This window comes from Chiloscyllium plagiosum, unplaced genomic scaffold, assembly GCF_037043375.1.
Source record: "Chiloscyllium plagiosum isolate Xiang-an unplaced genomic scaffold, Cpla_swu_hap1 HiC_scaffold_30, whole genome shotgun sequence".
NCBI classification, from domain to species: domain Eukaryota; kingdom Metazoa; phylum Chordata; class Chondrichthyes; order Orectolobiformes; family Hemiscylliidae; genus Chiloscyllium; species Chiloscyllium plagiosum.
In genome coordinates, this window is record NW_028270168.1 from 10,284,508 (window position 1) to 10,308,951 (window position 24,444).

Sequence of the window (24,444 nt, forward strand, 5' to 3'; positions counted from 1 at the left end):
CATCGAGGGCCAAAGGGCCTGTACTGCGCTGTATTTTTCTATGTTCTATGTTCTAATTCCTGTGTTGATTGTATAGAGTGTCTGGATCCGCTGAACAAGTGTTTCAGTTTCTGCTGTAGTTCTTTAGCCAGTTTGTGTGATGGTGTCCCTGGTAGTGATACTATGGGTCTGAGTGGGATGTCTGGTTTGTGCACTTTAGGTAGTCCATAGAATCTGGGGGTGTTGTTGCTTTCAGGTTTCATTCTCTGTAGGTCTGACCTGGTTATCTGTCCGTTTTTTTGTAGGTTCCTCAGTGTGTTGTTTATCCTATTGGTGAGCTGTGGGGTGGGGTCAAACTCCCTCTTTTGGTAGGTGTTGGTATCTGCAAGTAGTTGTTGTGCTTTTTGGATGTAGTCTGCTTTGCCCAGGATGACCGTCATTCTGCCTTTGTCTGCTGGTAGTATGACAGCTGGAACTGACAACTGGAAGCGGCAGATTCAAACCACTACAAATGCCGGAGGAAAAATCACAGAAGCGCTTCACAGGAGGCTCCCAAGCACTGAGGATGTCACCGAGACAGGGGACGAAACGTCTGCAACACAAATTCCCAGCTCGGCGAACAGAACCACAACAACTAATATTTAATATTTGCATATCATTGAACAGCCATAATATATTTCAAAAATGAAATTAAGAGTGTGTGGTATTTTCCCTGATGACCACTATGAGTACCTTGTGATATTTTCCACTTCTATGGGACTGAGTAAAGTTTGTTTGAGGTAGTTTACTGCCACTAATCTTCCTTTGTCTTTCTGAGTCGATCTTGGGCCAATCTAGTGTTTAGTGATAGAAGATGCACCGCTGTACAATACCTACAACAGAAGCTCAGTCCTTAGATAACTTAGACAATTTATTGCACAATCACAGTAAGTAAAGCTACATTTGTACAGGAATAGTTATTAAGACAGAAAGAAGCTGGTACATAGGTACCTGCCCCTTCTGAATGCTGGAGTAGAACTCATTGTCTGCTCCCACAGATTCTGAGGAATGGGTGGAGCCAATGGAACATTTATATTAACACCTTCAGAACCATTACCTTGTACAACAGAATGTGGTGCAGGTGATTGACTAACAGTCCTTTCATCTTCAGCACCTGGGTCTCAGTCTGATCAAAGGTTGAGATGTGGACATCTCATCAAGGCTGGCATTTATTTCCCGTCCGCAGTTATGCCTTAAGATGCTGGTGATGGGTAAAATGAATTTGTGTGATGCATGTACACAGGCCGGTCTTTTAAGGAGGGAGTTCCAGATTTTTGACTCAGCAACAATGAAGAAACAATGATATATGTTCCAATCCAGAGTAATGTGTGATTTGGAGAGCAACTGGTCAGTGATTCTAATGGATCTAATCTTTACCCTTCCAGGTATTAGAAGTTACAGATTTAGGAGCCATTAAAATTGAACTGTTGAATAAGTGTAAATCCTGAATAAAATGAATCGCTTTCATCACATTTGGCACAAGTTGACAAAAATGTTAAATAAAAACCAAAATAACTGTGGATGCTGGAAATCAGAAACAAAACAGAAATTACTTGAAAAGTTCAACAGGTCTGGCAGCATCTGTAGAGAGAAATCAAAGCTGACATTTCAGGTAGAGTTACTCAAAACTTGAAACGTTAACTCTGATTTCTCTCCACGATGCTGCCAAACCTGCTGAGCTTTTCCAACAATTTCTGCTTTTGTTGTTGACAAAAATGTTCCCTGATCAATTTTTCATATGGAGGCATATGGAGGATAGTGGGCTAGTGTAGGTTAGGTGGGCTTGGATCGGCGCAACATCGAGGGCCAAAGGGCCTGTACTGCGCTGTATTTTTCTATGTTCTATGTTCTAATTCCTGTGTTGATTGTATAGAGTGTCTGGATCCGCTGAACAAGTGTTTCAGTTTCTGCTGTAGTTCTTTAGCCAGTTTGTGTAATGGTGTCCCTGGTAGTGATACTATGGGTCTGAGTGGGATGTCTGGTTTGTGCACTTTAGGTAGTCCATAGAATCTGGGGGTGTTGTTGCTTTCAGGTTTCATTCTCTGTAGGTCTGACCTGGTTATCTGTCCGTTTTTTTGTAGGTTCCTCAGTGTGTTGTTTATCCTATTGGTGAGCTGTGGGGTGGGGTCAAACTCCCTCTTTTGGTAGGTGTTGGTATCTGCAAGTAGTTGTTGTGCTTTTTGGATGTAGTCTGCTTTGCCCAGGATGACCGTCATTCTGCCTTTGTCTGCTGGTAGTATGACAGCTGGAACTGACAACTGGAAGCGGCAGATTCAAACCACTACAAATGCCGGAGGAAAAATCACAGAAGCGCTTCACAGGAGGCTCCCAAGCACTGAGGATGTCACCGAGACAGGGGACGAAACGTCTGCAACACAAATTCCCAGCTCGGCGAACAGAACCACAACAACTAATATTTAATATTTGCATATCATTGAACAGCCATAATATATTTCAAAAATGAAATTAAGAGTGTGTGGTATTTTCCCTGATGACCACTATGAGTACCTTGTGATATTTTCCACTTCTATGGGACTGAGTAAAGTTTGTTTGAGGTAGTTTACTGCCACTAATCTTCCTTTTCTTTCTGGGTCGATCTTGGGCCAATCTAGTGTTTAGTGATAGAAGATGCACCGCTGTACAATACCTACAACAGAAGCTCAGTCCTTAGATAACTTAGACAATTTATTGCGCAATCACAGTAAGTAAAGCTACATTTGTACAGGAATAGTTATTAAGACAGAAAGAAGCTGGTACATAGGTACCTGCCCCTTCTGAATGCTGGAGTAGAACTCATTGTCTGCTCCCACAGATTCTGAGGAATGGGTGGAGCCAATGGAACATTTATATTAACACCTTCAGAACCATTACCTTGTACAACAGAATGTGGTGCAGGTGATTGACTAACAGTCCTTTCATCTTCAGCACCTGGGTCTCAGTCTGATCAAAGGTTGAGATGTGGACATCTCATCAAGGCTGGCATTTATTTCCCGTCCGCAGTTATGCCTTAAGATGCTGGTGATGGGTAAAATGAATTTGTGTGATGCATGTACTCAGGCCGGTTTTTTACGGAGGGAGTTCCAGATTTTTGACTCAGCAACAATGAAGAAACAATGACATATGTTCCAATCCAGAGTAATGTGTGATTTGGAGAGCAACTGGTCAGTGATTCTAATGGATCTAATCTTTACCCTTCCAGGTATTAGAAGTTACAGATTTAGGAGCCATTAAAATTGAACTGTTGAATAAGTGTAAATCCTGAATAAAATGAATCGCTTTCATCACATTTGGCACAAGTTGACAAAAATGTTAAATAAAAACCAAAATAACTGTGGATGCTGGAAATCAGAAACAAAACAGAAATTACTTGAAAAGTTCAACAGGTCTGGCAGCATCTGTAGAGAGAAATCAAAGCTGACATTTCAGGTAGAGTTACTCAAAACTTGAAACGTTAACTCTGATTTCTCTCCACGATGCTGCCAAACCTGCTGAGCTTTTCCAACAATTTCTGCTTTTGTTGTTGACAAAAATGTTCCCTGATCAATTTTTCATCCTCTCCTAATTACTTTTCTGATCTAATTTAGGGTATAACTTTTCCCGAGAAAGTATTTCTACTCGGGAAAAGAAAGTCTTAACATACCATAGAATTATTGAAGCCTTCAAATTTGCGTTTGCGGAAAGAAGCAAGTTGGAATATCCAACATCTAGTGACCATACAAAGGTAAATATATTAAATCTGAGAGTAATTCTGAAAGTACATTTATTGTATTAACAGCTGCACCCACTAGTTCTCTACCAAATTTCACTTTGTTTTTCATTTTAGGCAAATGTTTGTGACAATGTTTTTTCATTATAACTTCCATACATCTGTATTTATAATGGAAATTCCTTACGTAAGTTGTCCCATGATAATTGAACACTCTCAGCATTGTTGCAGCTCCCTATTACATTTTCTAGTTCACACATTTTTATTGCATCAGATGATGACTGATCTGATGACTTGGCAATCTGCAAACCCCTGATAACCTTTCACCCACAGGATCATAGGAATAGGAGGAGGCTATTCAGCCCCTTGAGCCTGTTCCGCCATTCAATGAGATCATGGCTGATCTGTGGTATAACTCTGTAAGGTAAAAACAATGACTGCAGATGCTGGAAACCAGATTTTGGATTAGTGGTGCTGGAAGAGCACAGCAGTTCAGGCAGCATCCGAGGAGCAGCAAAATCGACGTTTCGGGCAAAAGCCCTTCATCAAGAATAAAGGCAGAGAGCCTGAAGCATGGAGAGATAAGCTAGAGGAGGTACCTGCCTTTAATACTTTTGCTTAACAAAGAAAATCTATTTCAGATTTAAAATTAGCAATTGACCCAGCATCCACTGCCATTTGTCGAAGGGAGTTCCAAACATTTACTGTCCTTTGTGCTTCCCAACACCTCCCTCGAACAGTCTGGCCCAGTTCATCCTTGCTTAACATGAACCTTTCTATCTTTGCCTTAAAATTATTCAAAGACACTGCTTCCACAACCTCTTTAGGAAGTGATTCAAAAACTCATAACCCTTCTTGAGAAATAAATCTCCTCAGCACATTGAGTATTTTTAAACTATGACCACCAGGTCACGATTCTCCCAAAAGAGGAAACATTGTCTCCATATCCACTTTTTCAAAACCCCTCAGGATCTTGTTTATATCAATCAAGTTGCCTCTCACGGTTCTAAACCCCAGTAGATAAAAGCCTGACCTGTCCTTTCCTCGTGTCAATATGAGTCCCTTTTCTGCATCCACTCTCACTAAAATAGATGTCTCCAAAATCCTGCCTGAAATTTTTGGTTCTTTACTTGTTAAGATTAACTTTCAGGGAAGTATTTTGCTTGACGTGAAGTTGCTTTTCTGTTTATTCACTCACGGGACACAGGCATCACTAGCTGGGCCAACATTTATTGCCCATCCCTAGTTGCTCTTGAGAAGGTGGTAGTGAGCTGCCTTCCTGAACTGCTGCACAATCTGTGCCGCGAGTAGATCTCTGTAATTTAAATGACTGAAATAATTAATAGACTGCAGCTTACACATTGGGTAAGCAATCTTTAGGCTGTGTGAACACACCCAAGTGAGTGCTGGATTAAAGCTCTGCTGCTGAACCTCCCATCACAATCAATTAGGGAAATACTGTAAGAATATTTGTAGTCAGCTTTAAAGCATATCACTAATCTGATCAGAAGCTTATGTGATCAGAAAGCCACTTCATGTCCCAACCTCCAAGGAAATAATTTTCTTTATTCATTCACGGGATGTGGGTATTGTTGGCCTGGCTAGCATTTATCGCTCATCCCTAGTTGCTCTGAGAAGGTCAGGGTGAGATGCCTTCTTGAACCACTGCAGTCTATAAATTAAACCCCACCATCTGAGCCAATTGGAGTTCATCTGGCTTTTATTTTGCTTCAAAGGAGTTTGAATTTGATTGACTATCTTGGCAGCTGAAGCGGCGCCAGCGTGTGGAAATCCCTCATGATGATGGGAGTTGAAGCTTTCTTATTTGCCCCGGGTTGCTGATTATGGGCATGATTTGTTTAAGATGGTAGGCCCCTCTTCCGAATTTTCCTGCACCCATCAATTCCTGCCTCCAGCTTCTTTCTCAGGCAGTCTGACCAAGCTGCGAAAAAGTCAATTTTATCTGTTGCATTGTAACATTTAATGCACGGAATGTTCCAGTGTTTGAGACATTTGCTCTGGCCAATAGCAAGGGTGGGACACTCTTGGAGCATTTTGTCACCCAGATCAATTCAAGAGTCAGGATGCGGCAGTTTGTGTGAGTGAGAAAGTGACAGAGACAGTGACCCCATTTTTCTTTTATTCATTCACAGGATGAGAGTGTCGCTGGCCATGCTAGCATTTATTGCCCATCTCTAATTACATGTTCTTAAGGTGCTGCTGTTAGCTGGCTCTATGCAGTTAGGTAAAGGATGGCCCGTGGCATTGGCATTCCATTCCGAGCAGCTCATGAACTGAAATTATGCCAATGATCAGATGTCATGGTAGTGAAAGCAACAAATGCTAGAAATCACAATAGGTTGGGCAGCATCCATGGGGAGAGTGCAAGCTAACATCTCGAGTTCTACTTGACAGTCCATCAGAGCTGAGGGTCATATTGATTGTCACCTCTTCCATTAGGGCAGAAAATACAAAAACTTAAACACACATACCAACAGGTTCCAGAACAACGTCTTTCCATTGTTGTTAGACTCCTAAATAGACCTCTCTAATTTCAAATCTAATGCTGATCTTGCTTTTTGTACACCTTCTTTGCAGGCATAACTTTGTATTCCTCGCTCTATTCAATCCCCTATGATCTTTGCATGGTATGATCTGACTGGACTGCACACAAAACAAAACTTTTCACTGCACTTAGGTACTTGTGGCAATAATGAATCAAGTCAAATGAAGTCAAATTGAAATTGGCTGACAGTATCAAAGAGCAACTTTTAATGACACTGGTATTAGGTCATTGAGAATTTAATTGCTGTTTAGTGAGAGATGCTTGAAGATTGGAAAGCGCTTGTAAATGATTGGGTCCAGGTAAGGCAATTAGAGTGTGACATGACGGGCTTTCTGTTTTATTTAGGACACTTGTTTGGGTAAAGTCTGTTCCCAAAATAATTTTTGGAAGTGATTTGTGTGCATAAGGGCTTATCATTAAGAATAATAACATGTTCTAATTCTTATTTATTTTAATTGTTAAACAGGTCAATGAAATGATCTCAAAAGCAAGTGATATTAGAGAAAAGATCAGTGACAGTCACACCCATGAGAATATTGATTATTATGGGATAAAGTGCTTTTTACCCGGCCAGGATGGAACATCTCACCTATCTGTTGTAGCACAAGATGGCAGTGCAGTGTCTGTCACCAGCACTATTAATGGTCGGTAAGTACTTCCTACATTTATTGATGTAAAGAAAACCACCAAACTTCAGCCTCAATCATTATATTTACATTACTACTGGCAATCAAAGAACTGAGGATAGATCCAACTGACGATGGGGACTATGGCAGAAGGAGGTCATTTCGTCCAGGACCTCCTGCAGCCTTATCACTTCCTCAACCACTACTTGTCCCACCACCTATTTTTGTGTCGTATGCCTTGAGTGAGGAGAGGGAGGTGACGAGTTACAATGGTTAGGGCTGTCAATGCAATGAGGGCTGGGGCAGCTGAAGGAGAGGCCACCAATACTGGAATAAATTTTCTGAGGAAGGGTCACTGGAACCGAAACATTAACTCTGATTTCTCTCCACAGATGTTGCCAGACCTGCTGAGTTTTTCCAGCAACTTCTGTTTTTATTTTTGTGTCTGGGATAAAGAGAACTGGTGTACATTGTACATTGTGCCTGTACTGGCTGTTTGAATGAACTGCCATACCTTAATTTACAATCTATGTTTGTTCATGGTGATGTGTTTATCTTTAAGCACCTGCCTAATGCTCTTTTAAAACTACCTATTGAATCAGCTTTGACCACCTTTTCAAGGTAAGATTTCCAGATTTCAACCACTTCCTGACTAAAAACATATCTCCTCATTTCCCCTTTTGTGCTTTGACTAAATGAATTGAATTTATGTTGACTATTAATGTTGAATCCATTCCTTCTGGTTAATGGTCCTTTGTCAAAGGGAATGGATTTGGCCTGTTATGCCAAGAGAACTTCATTATGTGGAAAACCTCCATTATGTCAACTTTTAACCTTTGTTCCAAGGAAAGTAGTGCAAATATTTCAAACTCCTCCTCATTCCTGGTAACACCCTGATAAAGCTCCTCCCCATCTTTTCTCAGACTTCACATCTTTCCCAAAATGCAATGCACAGAATTGTCCACAAAACTTCCTTTGAGGCCTTGCCAACCTGAAAGTTGAGCAAAACATAATGTGGCATATGTCTGATGGATGCTCATAATGGAGATTTGTGACTCCATCAAGGCAACTAAAGAAAAATAAACCTGGAGTTGAAATTACATGAAGGGTTGAATGAGATGGATTTGGAAAAGTGAAAAGTTGACAGACCACAAACAAGCCACTTAGATCACATCCCAGGAAGAAATTGCAGAGATGACATGCCATTTTTCTCTATTCAGGTTCATGCTATGAGCGAGTGAAAACTACTGCAGAGTAAATTAGTCAATACTCAGCCCAGATCATATTGATAACACAGAATTCTCTAGGCCTCTCTGGAATGGCCATTTGTTTCAATTGCACATTACAGAGTAGGGTGAGTTAGCTCAGTTGGCTGCACAGCTGGTTTATGATGCAAAAATGTGGGTTAATTTCCCACACTGACTGAGGTTACCACAAATGTCTCTCCTTCTCAAAATCTCCCCTTGCTTGAGGAGAGCAGCCCCATGGTTTGGTGGAAATTTGGTAAGTGAATGTTTTCCCTTTTACCAAACACCATTGTCTTGATGCTTTGTCTATCAAATGACAATAGGGCAATTTTTTGAGTTAATCTTCAGGGGTTCTTTGCTTTATAAATAGTTATTCCTCCAGGTGGAAAACCCACTAAAACTGGCAAATGAGACATACTGGGATGACCCATGTTTTATACTTCAAAATGCAGCTCCAGTAGAACCAGTCCTTTCATCTCCAAGTATGATTGGCTTTTTATAGGTTTCTGTCCCCTCTGGACTTCAGATGATCAAACTTACACAAGACCTTTACTATCTCTGGAAGTGCAGCGACTCTCAGCCACCTGATCCTGAGAATTGTATCCCTTTCCCAAAATATAGGACAGCTTGCTGTGTTTTCTTTTTGGGAAAGACGTATTACATCTGAGAGGGACATCCAAGCCTTGATACCTATAATGTAACATGGATCTTCCCCACCCTAAAGCAGTGGAGTCCTGATCTGGCTCGGTCAGTGAGACAACTTTGTAATCCTCAAGGTAGTTCTTTGCCTGATGCATTTGATTAAAAAGGGTCAACAGTCTTTTTTAAATCTCTGCTTTTATTCTTTGTTGACTGACTTTGTCCACCAACTGCACATTTCTGTAATATGTCTGTCTATCAGGTGATTCCACAGCTCCCTCACCCCACCTCACCCCTATCATCAGAGAGTCTTCAAAATAAATGTCTTTAAATGTGTTTGAGGTTGTCTCTGAAAATGAGGCAATCAGCTTCAGTAGCCTAGTTCTGTTGAAAGTGTAAGAGATAGATAATCACAATATGGTTAAATTCAATGGGATCACCTACAGTTTGTTTTCAATACCTTTTTAAAGATTGGTTTCCAAGTTATTTTAATTTGACAGATTCTCACAAGGAAAATACCGAATATCATTAACAATGGAACATGGCTAAGTTGAAAATTCAGCTATTGCAATCTGAACCGAAAGAAATAATTGATTTGTAAATTAGAATAATCAGCTTTTTTCCATTTACAAGTGAAAATTACTTTGTTCTGAGTATTGTTTTATATTTTGCAGTTTTGGATCATTTGTACGTTCGAATGTGACTGGGATAATATTTAATAATCAGATGGCAGACTTTTCACAATATGAAGATAACAAGAGTCTACCACCATGTTCTCAAAATTATGTGCAACCTGGTATGTTCATGTTTAATGTTTTAAATCCAAATAGTTTTTGAAGAAGGATCTACATAATGGCTACTGCATAGATGAAGATTGCATTTTTCTGAGATCTTTATAGATATTTTTGCTAGAATTATGCAAATGTGTACATATGAGACAAAACTTAATTTTACTTTTGTTAATGAAGTTATGCATTCGCTGGCAACTTATGCTCCCTTTAAGTCACAAATCTGCTTTGACATTCTGGAACATTCCTGAGCTCCTGCTGCTGTGGAATCTGCTCCACTAAGATCATGGGGTGAATTTCACAACTTCAACACAACACCACCAAAATGGTCCACCCGCAGGGAACATATCGAGCACAGCTTGGTGTTGCTGATGGGAGATCGATTTTGGGCACAGTCAGTTACACTGAAGTGTGTGAAGTGCTTAAAACTTGTGACAAATAACATATCAGAGCCGTCTTCAATGAAAGGGCGGACTTATTTTTTGACCCATTGGTCTTTGGAAGGGGCCGGCTTGGTGGATTTTCACACCTTTTCTATGATGGTCTGTATTTTTCCTTTTGGACTGGTCATGGTATCTGGAGGGAGCATGCTTTAAGTAGGTCTTTAGAAAATATGATATGATTGAAAACACAAGAGGTTGAAGTGATGAAGCAGAGAATAACCACATTGAATATACAGTCCCCTAATAACAATTACTGCAAAATACTCACTGCATTTTAAGTAATTATAGAAGCAGTATAAGCTAGATTCGGATGATTATTTGGACAGAACAGTCCACAGGGATATGGGGAAAAGACAGGAGATTGACACCAGGAAAATAAGTGCGAGCACGATGGGCCACATGGCCCCCTTTGGCACTGTAATAATTCTGTGATTTGATAACTTTGAGCTGAGAAAATAGGTTAGGTTAATAATGAAATGACTCAACTAATGGCATTTATAATTTTCCATTAGGCAGAAGACCTTTCTCTGCTATGTCTCCAGCGATTATACTTGACAAAGATAAAAAGGTGAAAATGGTGGTTGGAGCTTCGGGTAGCGCCCGGATCATCACAGCAACTGCTTTGGTATGTACTGCAAATGGAACTTGTAATGGAATCATATGGATTGAAAGAATCTTGAGTCACATACAAAGCTATTGATCAAGGGAAAGCTATTGAGTTCAATGAATCCATTCCTCCAATATTTCCACCCTGCTCTCCAGTAAATCATTTGAGGAATTGGTGTTTTATGGAGGGCATGTGGAATGGGGGGTAACTGAGCACAGATAAAACTTCAAGATTAACAACAATCTCTCTCTCCCCTTAAAGTGAATCAAATTGTAACTTTTAGTAGCAGCACTACTCCCTCTGTACATCTTACATATGTCTGATGGTGACTTCCAATCAAATGGCCTTACCTACACCCAAACAACTTTCTCTACTCAGTATTTTAACCAGCGCATTGTTTAATTTGTTCCAAATGACATCAATAGAATCACAGAATTGAAGTATCAACCTGAATACTTAACAAATCTTACATTATCACAGGAAACATTCCCCTCCATTTAATTCATGAGAAGTATTGATCCCCAGAACAGGTTTGCTTTGTGCAAATTATGATTGACATGAAATAATATATTTGACCAGTTAAAATTTACATACTTTTAATGAGAATTAAAACCAAAGCATGTTCTTAGGGAAATGGCCCTCCACATCTAATTTTATTCCTTTCCCAATCTATAATGTAATATCTGAATATCTGTTGTGGTTCTGTTCGCCGAGCTGGAAATTTTTGTTGCAAACGTTTCGTCCCTTGTCTAGGTGACATCCTCAGTGCTTGGGAGCCTCCTGTGAAGCGCTTCTGTGATCTTTCCTCCGGCATTTATAATGGCCTGTCCCTGCCGCTTCCGGTTGTCAGTTTCAGCTGTCCGCTGTAGTGGTTGGTATATTGGGTCTAGGTCGATGTGTTCGTTGATGGAGTTTGTGGATGAGTGCCATGCTTCTAGGAATTCCCTGGCTGTTCTTTGTTTGGCTTGGGGACGAAACGTTTGCAACAAAAATTTCCAGCTCGGCGAACAGAACCACAACAACGAGCACCCGAGCTACAAATCTTCGCACAAACTTTGAATATCTGCATATCTTTCATAAACTGCTTCAAAATCTTCAATCTTTTTAATTCCCTTTTATATTGTCCCCTAATTGGAGTATCCTTCTCTGGAGCATGCGAAGCAGTAACATTGAAATGGCAATGATGCTTTCTGCTTTTAAATAAGGAGCGATTTTTTTTAAATTACGTACCAGTACTGGAGGAATGTAATTGAACTATTTAGGTCAAGTTTTATGACTGTTATTCAGAGTTGTGCACTGCTAAGGTGGATAAAATATATCGCTATAAATAGTAGGATTGCTTATTATCTATTTTAAGAGCAAAAGGTTGGAATTACTCACATTTGAAATGAATATTGCTCTACAATACTGAAAACTTCGGTAAACTGTGAAAATAGATGGCAATTTTTGTTGTTTGCAAATGTATCTTAAATGTTGCAACTTACAATTCTTCAAAATCGCGTTATTGGATCCTTCACACATGGGTAGGTTTAGATGAAAACATCCGTTCAACCCATTTGATATTAAGAAAATAATTGGCAGAAGAGGGGGGAAGATGTAGAAATGTTTTTGATAATATGCAATGATCTGGACTGTGTTCACTGAAAGGAAAGTTGGAAACATTTTTCAATATTGACTTTCAAAAGGAATGTGAAATACACTTGAAAAGGAAAAAAAATGAGGAAGCAACATAGAACAGTGCAGCACAGGAACAGGCCCTTCAGCCCAACATGTCTGTGCCAATCACAATGCCATTCTGAACTAATCCCACCAGCCTGCACATGGTCCACATCTTTCTTTCACTGTAATGTCTAAGTACCTCTTAAATATTGCTATTGTATCTGGTCTACCACCTCCCCGGCAGTGTGTTTCAAACAATACCACCCGAAAAACGTGCCTCACATGTCTCCTTTAAAATTTCCTCCCTCTCACCTTAAACCTATGCACCCTAGTATTTGACGTTTCCATCCTGAGATTTAGTCCCTGTGTCGGCCTCCAAGGACTGGTAGCAAGCTAAAGGATGCTCAATGATTTTGTTTGTACACTGTGAGGCAGGGGCTGAGGGAAGGCAGGTTGATGAAAAGCATGGATTCTTCACCTGCAGCATGCGCTTCTTACCACAGTACAGGGAAAGGCTAAAAGGCCTTTTTCTGAGCTGCAGGGCAGTGAATGTATTTTCCAATGCTGACTTCTAACCACCCTCTTCATCAACCTATTTTGCCCCAAGACACCACAGCCCTGTCAATAATCAAGACACATGTCCAATATAGGAGAAAGTGAGGACTGCAGATGCTGGGGATCAGAGCTTAAAAATGCGTTGCTGGAAAAGCGCAGCAGGTCAGGCAGCATCAAAGGAGAAGGAGAATCGACATTTCGGGCATAAGCTCTTCTTCAGGAATTCTTTCCTGAAGAAGGGCTTATGCCCGAAATGTTGATTCTCCTTCTCCTTTGATGCTGCCTAACCTGCTGCACATGTCCAATATGCAGAGACTTCAGTTTAACCCCACACACACAGAGCTGTGTACCTCACATCTGCCATACACTTCCAGTTATTCAGGACAAATTACCATAATCCAATAGAGGAAGTGAGGACTGCAGATGCTGGAGATCAGAATCGAGAGTGTGGTGCTGGAAAAGCACAGCAGGTCAGGCAGCAAGAGCTGCTACAGACCGCTGAGGAAGAAGCATCATCACTTGACCTGACAAATGCAGGCCCTAACACAGATATTAGAGATGTGCATATGGGGAAAGGCCAGAAAGTGGAGCTGAGGATTATCAGGTGAGCCAAGATTGAATTGAATGGTGGAGCAGACTCAATGGGCTGAATGGCATACTTCTGCTCCGTGTCTTACAGTCTACCTGAGAGTCAGTGAAAACTAGAGGATCTCACCCAGGGCAGGGTGCAAGGACAGTTCCTGTGCCCATCACCAAAAGGTGAGCTTGAAGATGAGTTCTGCTGCAGAGGATTCTGATGAGGGCCAAGAATTGCTGAAGATTATGTATCCAAGATGCTTGCTGCATTGTCTGGTCTGGCAGGAATATCAAGCAATGTGGAGGAGTCTTTATCCAACCCTGTCCTCATCGAGCTGACCAGCCACCCAACCAGTCTCCTCTCACAGTCCCCAAACCCCTACTACCCACACTCACAAACGTAGCTCACACACCTCACAAACTCACAGACCCCACGTGCTCCTCCACTCACCCTCCCACATATCCACCCATACTCTCACTCTTCTTCCTGCACATTCCCTCACCTGCAAATTCCCTTACCCGCACACTCACCTACCGACTAAACAAACCATCTAACAATCATTCACTTACTCATTCCCTCAGCTACTCATACAGTCAATAAAGTACTTATTCACTCCCTCACCAACTCACTCTCGCCTACCCACCTACTGTCACACTCACTCAGTCAATCATTCAAGTTCACTCACTCACCCACATATTCGCTCCCTCAAACATCCATCCACTCTCACTCACTCACCTTCACTCAGTCATCAACTAACACATTCTCAATCACTCACACAATGACACACTCCCTCATTTTTTTTAGATTACTTACAGTGTGGAAACAGGCCCTTCAGCCCAACAACTCCACACTGACCCGACAAAGCGCAACCCACCCAGACCCATACCCCTACATTTACATTCCCCTGCCCTTAACACTATGGGCAATTTAGCATGACCAATTCACCTAACCTGCACATTTTTGGACTGTGGGAGGAAACCAGAGCACCCGGAGGAAACCTACGCAGACACGGGGAGAATGTGCAAACTCTACACAGTCAGTCGCCTGAGGCGGGAATTGAACCCGAGTCTCTGGGGCTGTGAGGCAGCAGTGCTAACCACTATGCCACCAGGCCGCCCACTGACAAACTCACTTGCTCTCACTCACTAACACCCTCAGTCACCCACACATGCTCCCTCATTCACATGAGACGCCCATTCATTCCATCAAAACCCTTTAAAGCCTTTAAAACTCGCCGGTTGTAAAAAGGGGACGTAGCCATATTGCTGCCCCTCTTTGCTGTTACTCTCTGTGATCGACTCTTTGAAGGATTGTTCTGCCGATGGATAGGGGACGTACACAGGTACGGTCACGGTTATCTTTACAGTCAGCAGTGATATCACCAGCACTACCACTCACCAGAGGGTTAGAGAATCATAAACACCTACAGCATGAAAGAGAAGGAGAGCATTAGTCCATTGTAACGGTACCATTTCTTTGAAGAAAGTACCAATTAGTTGTATATATCCTGCTCTTACCTCATGGCCTTGTCTGCATTTATGTTTGATATAAATTCAATTCTCTTTTGAAAGTTACAATTGATTCTGATTCCTCCCATCATCCTATTTCATTTTCAAACAGAAATGACTAATGCCTAATTTCATTAAACTATTCAATAAATGAGCAAATAATGAAGCTGGGATCTTGTTAAGTAACATGTTTCTCTTGTTCAATAGGTTATAATTAATGTTCTTTGGTTTGGTGATGATGCTTGCGAGGCAGTGAACAAGCCAAGGATTCATCACCAATTAATACCAAATTTTGTGCAGTTTGAGTCTGAGGATCTGGCATCAAATGAAGCGGAGGTTAGTAAACTGTCAAAGAAATTCAAACAATTAAACCTCACAGTCGAAGAGTATGGTGCTGGAAAAGCACAGCTAGTCAGGCAGCATCCGAGAAGCAGGAGCGTCAGCGTTTTGGGTGTGAGTCCAATCCCTGGCTGTGCTTTTCCAGCACCACACTCTTCAACTCTGATCTCCAGCATCTGCAGTCCTCACTTTCTCCGAATTAAACCTCACAGGGAATTCAAATCAAACAATAGTTACAACACTATTTGGCCTTTCATGTCTCTGCTGGTTCTCTGAAGGAGCAGTTTACCAAGTGTCACTGCCCTCCCTTTACCCTGTAACCTAACACATTCCTCCTTTTCAGACAATGACCCTGACCCCTTCTGAAAGCCCCAAGTGGAGCTACCTTCTCCAGGTTCTCAGGAAGTGCATTCCAGATCTCAACAAATCACTGCATAGAAAAGGTTTTGTTTAGATTGCCTTCATTTCTTTTGACTATTAGCTTAAATTCATGTCCTCTGCTTCTCGATCCTTTCAGCAATGGGAACAGTTTCTCTCAATCTGCTCTGTCCAGACCCCTTCATCAAACTTCCTCTCAGCTGTCTCATCTTGAAGGAAAACAGTCCCAATCTCTCCACATAACCAAAGTTCCTCATGTCTTGAGAATTTTTAATTCATTCAGGGGATGACTGGATCACTGGCCAGGCCAGCAGTTTTTACCCATCCCAGAGAGCAGTTAAGAGCCAACCTCATTGCTATGGGTATGGAGTCACATGTGGTTCAGACCAGGTAAGGATGGCAATTTCCTTCCCTAAAGGACATTCTTAAACCAGATGGGCTTTTTCAACAACGAACAATGGATTCATGATCATCATTAGACTCTTAATTCTAGATTTTCATTAAATTCAAATTCCACCATCTGCTGTGGCAGGATTTGTACCTGGGTCTCCAGAATATTACCTGGGTCTCTGGCACCTAACCTCTAAAACACACTTGCAGCAATGCGTCGGCACCTAACCTCAAAAAGCGAATCCTCTCTGGATTAACAGTCCAGTGATAACGGCAGCAGGCCATTGCTTTCCCTATCATTTTATGAATCTTTTCTGAACACTCTTTGATATCTTCGCTTTTGTCATAAAGTGTGATGCCTAGAACAGGGCACCAGTTGACACTAAACCAGTATATCATTCAACTTTAACATAACTGCCTTGATTTTGTACCCTATGAGCCTCGTGATAAAGCCTAGGGTGCCACATATTTTATGAACTTCTCCCTCAAACTGCTTTCAATTATTTATGCAGATAGAAATCCAGATCTCATTGTCCCTTCACCCTTTTTAAAATTGTACCCTTTATTTAATATTGTCCTTCTGTAGCCTTTGCTTCACACATCTCTGTGTTAAATTTCATCTGTCCCCTCCACATTCATTTCACCAAGGTTAAAATATCTTTTTAGAATTCTACTCTGTTCTCCTGGTCACAACGCTTCCAAGGTTTAGTATCTTCTGCACATTTTGACATTGTGCCCAGTACACAAGTTTCTAGGTCCTTTACATATATCAGGGAGATCAGGGGGTCAGTCCTAACACTGAGCCTTGGGTTACACACTGAAACATCTCCCTCCAATTCAAATGATCATTCACCACCACTCTTTGTTTTCTGTCACTCATGCAATGTTGTATCCCTTGTAGTTTAAATACAATTAATTAACCTGGAAGTGACTATCAATATTGTCCCCATCTATTGTTTTTGAGTGATTTCCCACCACCATGACTAACCTGAGTGGTCTGTAGATGTTGGGCTAATCGTGATCCTTTTTTTTTAACAGGGGTGTAACATTTGTAATTCTCCAGTCCTCTGGTACTAGGCCTGTGTCAAAAAGAGGCTGGAAAATTATGGCTAGTGACTCTGCAATTTCCCCTCTCATCTCCCTCAATATCCTTAGATGCACCTTATACAGTCCTGGTACTTTGTCCACTTTAAGGGCAGACAGCCCATTCAAAATGTGCATCATATTATTTTTAACCTAACTGCCAGGCTTTGTTTATATTTTAAAACAGACAGGTTTAATTGGTCAGGGTATTACCCAGTGAAATGAATTAGTGAATAGCTGTCAAATACTTTGTTGAGTTGAAGCAAGCACCGTACAAGTATGTCTTCTTTCCATTTCCAAAGAGGGGCACCCTAACTATTAATGAATGTAGTTTCCCGTACATTGCTCCTGGTATGTAACACAGTAATCTTGATCTGCTGCATATTCCTTGTAGAGGGAGGAAGAGAGCTTCTTCAAGGAAGGCATCCTTGCAAGAGGATTCGCAGTAGGTTAAAATCTTCGAGGAGAAAGTGAGGACTGCAGATGCTGGAGATCAGAGCTGAAAATGTGTTGCTGGAAAAGCGCAGCAGGTCAGGCAGCATCCAAGGAGCAGGAGAATCGACGTTTCGGGCATAAGCCCTTCTTCAGGAAGAAGGGCTTATGCCCGAAACGTCGATTCTCCTGTTCCTTGGATGCTGCCTGACCTGCTGCGCTTTTCCAGCAACACATTTTCAACTGCTGCATATTCCTCCCAGTGTACTTCACGGTGATCCTGAACAACTCAGCTGTCATCCCAGTCTGTTTCACACTCCTCCTAATCTGCTTTCCAATGATCCTGTTCCATTTGGCATAACTCACTGGTCTTTTTTTTAAACAAATATTTCTTTGATCTGCAAAACACTTTTTGGTAAAATGAAATCTCTCACAATGGCAAAGTGATGCAGTATAGGAATGTAGTCAGTTCTTTCACAACACTGCTATCCCTACAAAAGGATTATTCACCCTAATATTCAAAGTAATATTTTCTAACGCCCATGTTGAGTTCTTTCCAAAAGCTCCAGATGCTGTTAATAACTAGGAAATTGTCAGCACCAGTGAGGTTTATGAAACTGGTCATCAACAATGGGAAATCTGAAACTATCACTTGAATAATAATTGAATTCTGTTTTCATCATATCTTCTCGGATTCACTCACACTGATAGTCAGGATCAAAGAAAGACCTTGTTCTCTTTCTTCTGACTTTATTTCTCTGTTGCAAACTATCTAGACATTCTCTATTTAATCAACGGTAGGAAAGCCAAAACTTGCCCGAACATTCTTGCTCCTCCATTCTAAGCTCCAGATATCTTATTCTGCATATTCTCTCTTTATTTTTATTGTTGCAGTATTGATCCATTTTCCTGTGTTGGAATAAAGTATTTTATTTCATCTTGCTCCATCTTCAAAACCTTCTCTCTTGATTTATCTCCCTTTAATTTCTGACCTTGGAGAAAACTCATCCAAAGCCCTTCATCATGGTTTCTCAAAAGGTGCTTTGAGAACACGATCTTAGACGATAATACGGACCTGACCGTTCTAGCTTGAAACCATTTTCTATTTCTGTATTTGTTTCTCCCCAGCTTCGCTTGTTCCGTAAGGAAATAGAAGATGCTCTAAAGAAGAAAATCCATGCGAGTGGATTTGCCGATATGCCCTCAGTGGTGCAAGCAATTGTACGAGAAGGGAATCTATGGCATGCTGTTTCAGACACCAAGCGTAAAGGTGGTTGTCCTGCAGGCTACTGACATACTCACAAATCTATTTAATTCTATTATATAATACCATTGTGTGAAACATGAAGTGGAATACTTCAACCAACATGAGTAAGGTTTTGCCTGTGAGTTATCACTGCTTAATGAATTGCTAAAGACCTTAATATTGTGAACCATGCTGAAACATACTGGTGAAAGCTAGCAAGCCTCATGCTATGATGCATCCATCAGGGTCTGAAATCTTTTGTCTTTAAATTAAAGGGAGCAGCTAATCTCAGCAAAAATCCTCACCATTGTGGGCACATTGAAGACTTGGGTGTGAACTGTGCACAAACTTCCAAACATCGATTTTGTTAGAAAATGGAGCTTGCCAAAAATATTCAAGTATGCATTTGGCAGCAGTGGAAGTGCTAAATTGGAAATTCTAATGACAATATGTCTTTATCAAAGACTGTAATAATCATAATGTGGCATAACATACACTGCAAACACTGGAAGCATAACCATATAATATTAAGATAAGATAGCGAGGTGCAGGTTAAAGTCTACTAGCAGTGAAGAGTGAAATTAGATGTGGATCTTAATTAACAAGCTGTATTTATTGAATACTTGGCCCATGAAAAGACAAACTAGAGAATATGTTAGATCTCTTTAGAAGGCAATAATATTACACTCTTTCAGTCCCTCTGAATTATTTTGTCAATCTTTTAATTAATGACCCATCACAGAATTGTAATTGATCAGTGTGATTAATTAAGCCATTATCTTTAATCCAAAGATACCTTTCTGAGATAAAATAGATAGATATACATGTGTATTTACACTCCAGTCTATAGAGGGAAGCTACCTTCAGGAGGAAATGTCTACATTTACAATGTTTGTCAATAGTGAAACTTGTTTTGGGATTGCACATAACTAAATATACTATATTCTGCTGCATTTAGTAATTAAGAGGAGCGAGCAGTGAAAAGTATTGAATATCTAGTCTACAGTTAAGGCCCGATTTCAAAGCCACACACTTGGCAGAAACTGTTTAATGCTTAAAGTAACTTGAGTAAGTAGCTACTCTGGCAACCCTCCTGTGATGTTAGGTTTCCATGAATACAGTTGAAACTTTCTTTGATTATGTAGATTAGACTCCAGTGACATAATCAGAGTGTGACTGCATCTAACCAGAGGTCTGTGCTGGTCGACAAGAAACATCAGAGACATCCAGAATGATATGTTGCTATTAATTGATTGCTTTTTAAGTTTTATTGTAGACCAAAAGGAACTGGAGAAGGAAATCCGAGAACATTCCTTTCTTCAGGCTTCCATTCCTGTACCTCATGGGCCACATTACCTGTGCCCCCCATCCATATCCAAACACTTGGCAAAATGCCAGCAAGCATTCCTTGTCAGCGCAGACAAGACCCTCAAGCCCCCGAGATGTCTTACAGCTCCCCACTGGCTTCAGTCAGGAGAGAACTGGAACTGATCAGATTCAGGAGCTCAAGCCTCCTGAACCTTAAACCGGAGAGACTGGGTTCCCAACCCACGACTCATCCCCTCCATTCAAATAGGGTCTGCAACTCTGTTATAAATAAATTCTCTTGTCCATCACCAAATGGCTAAAGATTTACCAAATGTGAGAGCATGACATAGATAGCATTGAAGAAGCTAAGCGTGATAAAGTAGACTTATGGACATGAATTTTTTGTGCCCCTCAAGCAAACTTAACCTGCACCTTCTCTGCCTCTGAGACACAGAATGACAGATGTTGTTTGGCCTGGAACTTTTGCCTCTTTCACATAGAGCTCTGGTTTGCATCACATTTCATGGGTCATGATGGAGTGGGGTGAGGAGTATGTGTGCAGGACAGGCTGTTTAGAAGCTTTTTTTATCGGAGACAAGCAGCTCAGCCTTCAGCAACATTGAAAGGTACCTAAAACTGACCCCTCAACTAATACACCCCCACCTTACATCAATGCCATCCTGTAACCTTCGGATTCCCATGCCCCCTTACTTGTCAACTTTCTTGGGGGACACAATGAATCACTGGATTAAAATATATCTACAATAAAATAGAGCATCCAATTGTGGCTTCTGACGGAGTCAACACACTTTTCACTTAGTTCAGAATTTCCCAATTCCTCAGCAATGGTCATGAACTTTTCAAGAAAGTATCTTTTTAGAGGACTTCTAAAACTCATGCCAGCACACCAAAGTAACAGAGAGGAGGAAATACACATTTCTTCTGGTCCTCACAGTAGGCAGCCCAATATCTGATGAAGTTCACTTGAGTTTTGCACTCAAGATCAACCCAAACTGCAAGAAAGTTAACTCAAAATTGCATGGAGTAGAGAAGGCAATGGACAATTGTTTTTTTCCCTTGGCAAATAAAACTAAATTCAGCTCTTTGCAACTCAATTCAGATCTTCAAAGAGAAAACCCAACCCGTGGTTTCTCGCTCATTTTACAGAAAAAAACGTGTTTTTTCATTATTACTGTGCCTGTTAAAATTTGAAATAATCAAATGTTGCATAACTCCATTTTCATATATATCTGAATAACTGCATTAGACCTTGTTTAATTGCACAACATCAAAACTCATGCAGCATTGCACATTTTAATTGTGCCACAGAATAGATTAGGAAGATGGAGAATGTATTTTGGACTAACAGATCAGCATTGCCCATAGCCGCCATGCGCTAATCTAGGTGTATTAAACTCACTGTATGTCCAATGATTTGGGAGGGATTGCTCTCATATATTTCTGTTCTCATGTTAATATTTTTGGGAAAAACACATCTATTCAATACATAGGAATTAAAGGTACCTACTTGTTCAAATATTTCTTCAAATAAAAACATAAAACACTACAAATTCACAGCGGATTGTTTAACTTACTGCTCCTTATGCGATCTTATGTCCGAATCAGGTTTGGATTTCCTGCATTTTTGGTAATCTTTTTTTATCAATTTTAAATCTTCAGAATTTTCTTTGTGATTCCAACATTTCTTCCAGGAAGAATTAATCCTAACATTGTCAGGGGCCATCAATTTTAGTATATGTTATTATGTATATATTTATTTTGCAACTTCTAACATAATGGCCCAAAACTTTTGGTGTTCGGATAATCCTAAGGTATCCTGAAAGATGGACATGGAACTTCTCAGAAGTCCCAGTGTATTAACTATTCATTATAAACAATGACACTTTATATTTACAAAGTGCCTTCACATCTTCAAGATGTCCAAAGATATTTTCCAGTTAGGTAAAGTAATTTTGATGTGTAACTACTGTTCTTTTCTTCATTAATTCATGGGAAGAGTGTGTTGCTGGCTGGGCTAGCAATTTTTACCCATCCTTAGTGCCCTTGAGAAGGCGGTAGAGAACTGCCTTCTTGAACCACATTAAAATCACATGACACCAGGTTATAGTCCAACAGGTCTTCCAAATAAACCTGTTGAACTATAACCTGGTGTTGTATGATTTTTAACTTTGTCCACCCCTGTCCAACACCGACACCTCCACTTCTTGAACCATTGCAGTCTATGTGCTGTAAGTAGACACACAATGCCATTAGCAAAGGAATTCCAGGATTTTGACCCAGTGATAATAAAGGAACAGCAATATATTTCCAAAACAGGATGGTAAGTCAGGAGTGATCTGGATGGTTCCTTTTCTTTCTGCTTCTGTTTGAAATCCTGTCTTTTGGATACTAGGATGGTGCTGGAGAAAGGTGACTTTATACACTTTTCACTGTCCTGTATTCCTATACTTGAGTACACGTGAAAATAAAATATAAATCTAAAATAAAATATAAATCTAAAAATCTAAGTATCTTGGAAGAGAATTTGCAGATGATGGCATTTCCATGTATCTGATGTCCTTATTCTCGACAGTGGTGATTGTGAGCTTGGTAGGCACTGTCTAGGAATTGAGCTACTCTTGGGAAATAAGGCAGGGCAGGTGACTGAGGTGTCAGTGGGGGAGCACTTTGGGGCCAGCAGCCATAATTCTATTAGTTTTAAAATAGTGATGGAAAAGGATAGATCAGACCTAAAAGCTGAAGTTCTAAATTAGAGGAAGGCTAATTTTGATGGTATTAGGCAAGAACTTTCAAACGCTGACTGGGGGCAGATGTTCGCAGGTAAATGGATGGCTGGAAAATGGGAAACCTTCAAAGATGAGATAACGAGAGTCCAGAGACAATATATTCCTGTTAGGGTGAAAGGCAAGGCTGGTAGGTGTAGGGAAAGCTGAATGACTAGAGAAATTGAGGTTTTGGTTAAGAAAAAGAAGGAAGCACATGTTAGGTATAGACAGCAGAGATCGAGTGAATCCTTAGAAGAGTATAAAAGCAAGTACGAGAATACTTAAGAGGGAAACCAGGAGGGCAAAAAGGGGACATGAGATAGCATTGGCAAATAGGGTTAAGGAGAATTCAAAGGGATTTTACAAATACATTAAGGACAAAAGGGTAACAAGAGAGAGAATAGGGCCTCTGAAAGATAGCAAGGCAGCCTTTGTGTGGAGCCACAGAAAATGGGTGAGATACTAACAAGTATTTTGCAACAGTGTTTACTGCGGAGAAGGACATGGAAAGATATAGAATATGAGAAAGTAGATGGTGACATCTTGAAAAATGTCCATATTGCAGTGGAGGAGATGCTGGATGTCTTGAAACACATGAATGTGGATAAGTCCCCAGGAGCTGATCAGGTGTACCCTACAACTCTGTGGGAAACTAGGCAAGTGATTGCTGGGCCCTTTGTACCATTGATAATCACAAATGAGTTGCTGGAAGACGAGAGGTTAGCTAACGTGGTGCCACTGTTTAATAAAGGTGGTAAGGAAAAGCCAGGGAACTATAGACCAGTGAGCCTGACATTAGTGTTGGGCAAGTTGTTGGAGGGACAGGACCCATATGTATTTGGAAAGGCAAGGACTGACTAGGGGTAGTCAACATGGCTTTGTGCGTGGGAAATCATGTCTCCCAAACTTGATTGAGTTTTTTGAAGAAGTAACAAGATGAGGGCAGAGTAGTAGACGTGATCTATATGGACTTCAGTAAAGTGTTCGACAAGATTCCTCATTGGAGACTGGTTAGCAAGGTTACATCTCATGGAATACAGGGAAAACTAGCCATCTGGATGCAGAACTGGCTCAAAGGTAGAAGACAGAGGGTGGTGGTGGAGGGTTGTTTTTCAGACTGGAGGTCTGTGACCAGTGGAGTGCCACAAGGATCGGTGCTGGGTCCTCTACTTTTTGTCATTTACATAAATGATTTGGATGCGAGCAAAAGAGGTACAGTTAGTAAGTTTGCAGATGAGACCAAAATTGGAGGTGTGGTGGACAGCGAAGAGGGCTACCTCAGATTACAACAGGATCTGGACCAGGTGGGCCAATGGGCGGATCAGTGGCAGATGGAGTTTAATTCAGATAAATGCGAGATGCTGAATTTTGGGAAAGCAAATCTTAGCAGGACTTATGCACTTAATGGTAAGATCCTAGGGAGTGTTGCTGAACAAAGAGACCTTGGAGTGCAGGTTCATAGCTCCTTGAAAGTGGAGTCACCGGTAGATAGGATAGTGAAGAAGGCGTTTGGTATGCTTTCCTTTATTGGTCAGAGTATTGA

At 40.8% G+C, this 24,444-nt stretch overlaps 1 protein-coding gene across 3 annotated transcripts in view; it reads left to right on the plus strand.

Moving 5' to 3' along the window:
* LOC122563503 (glutathione hydrolase 1 proenzyme-like) overlaps positions 1–21,680 on the plus strand; it is a 51,845-nt gene extending 30,165 nt beyond the window's left edge. For 2 of the 3 annotated variants that reach the window (XM_043717297.2, XM_043717298.2), the window contains exons 8-13: positions 3,603–3,739; positions 6,757–6,938; positions 9,477–9,598; positions 10,546–10,658; positions 15,147–15,275; positions 18,690–21,680. In XM_043717297.2, coding sequence (XP_043573232.2) covers positions 3,603–3,739; positions 6,757–6,938; positions 9,477–9,598; positions 10,546–10,658; positions 15,147–15,275; positions 18,690–18,854 — 848 coding nt within the window. In that variant the 3' untranslated portion in view covers positions 18,855–21,680. The remainder of the gene's footprint in view (positions 1–3,602; positions 3,740–6,756; positions 6,939–9,476; positions 9,599–10,545; positions 10,659–15,146; positions 15,276–18,689) is intronic. The other variant, XM_043717299.2, reaches the window with a different exon arrangement.
* The last annotated feature ends 2,764 nt before the right edge of the window (positions 21,681–24,444 follow it).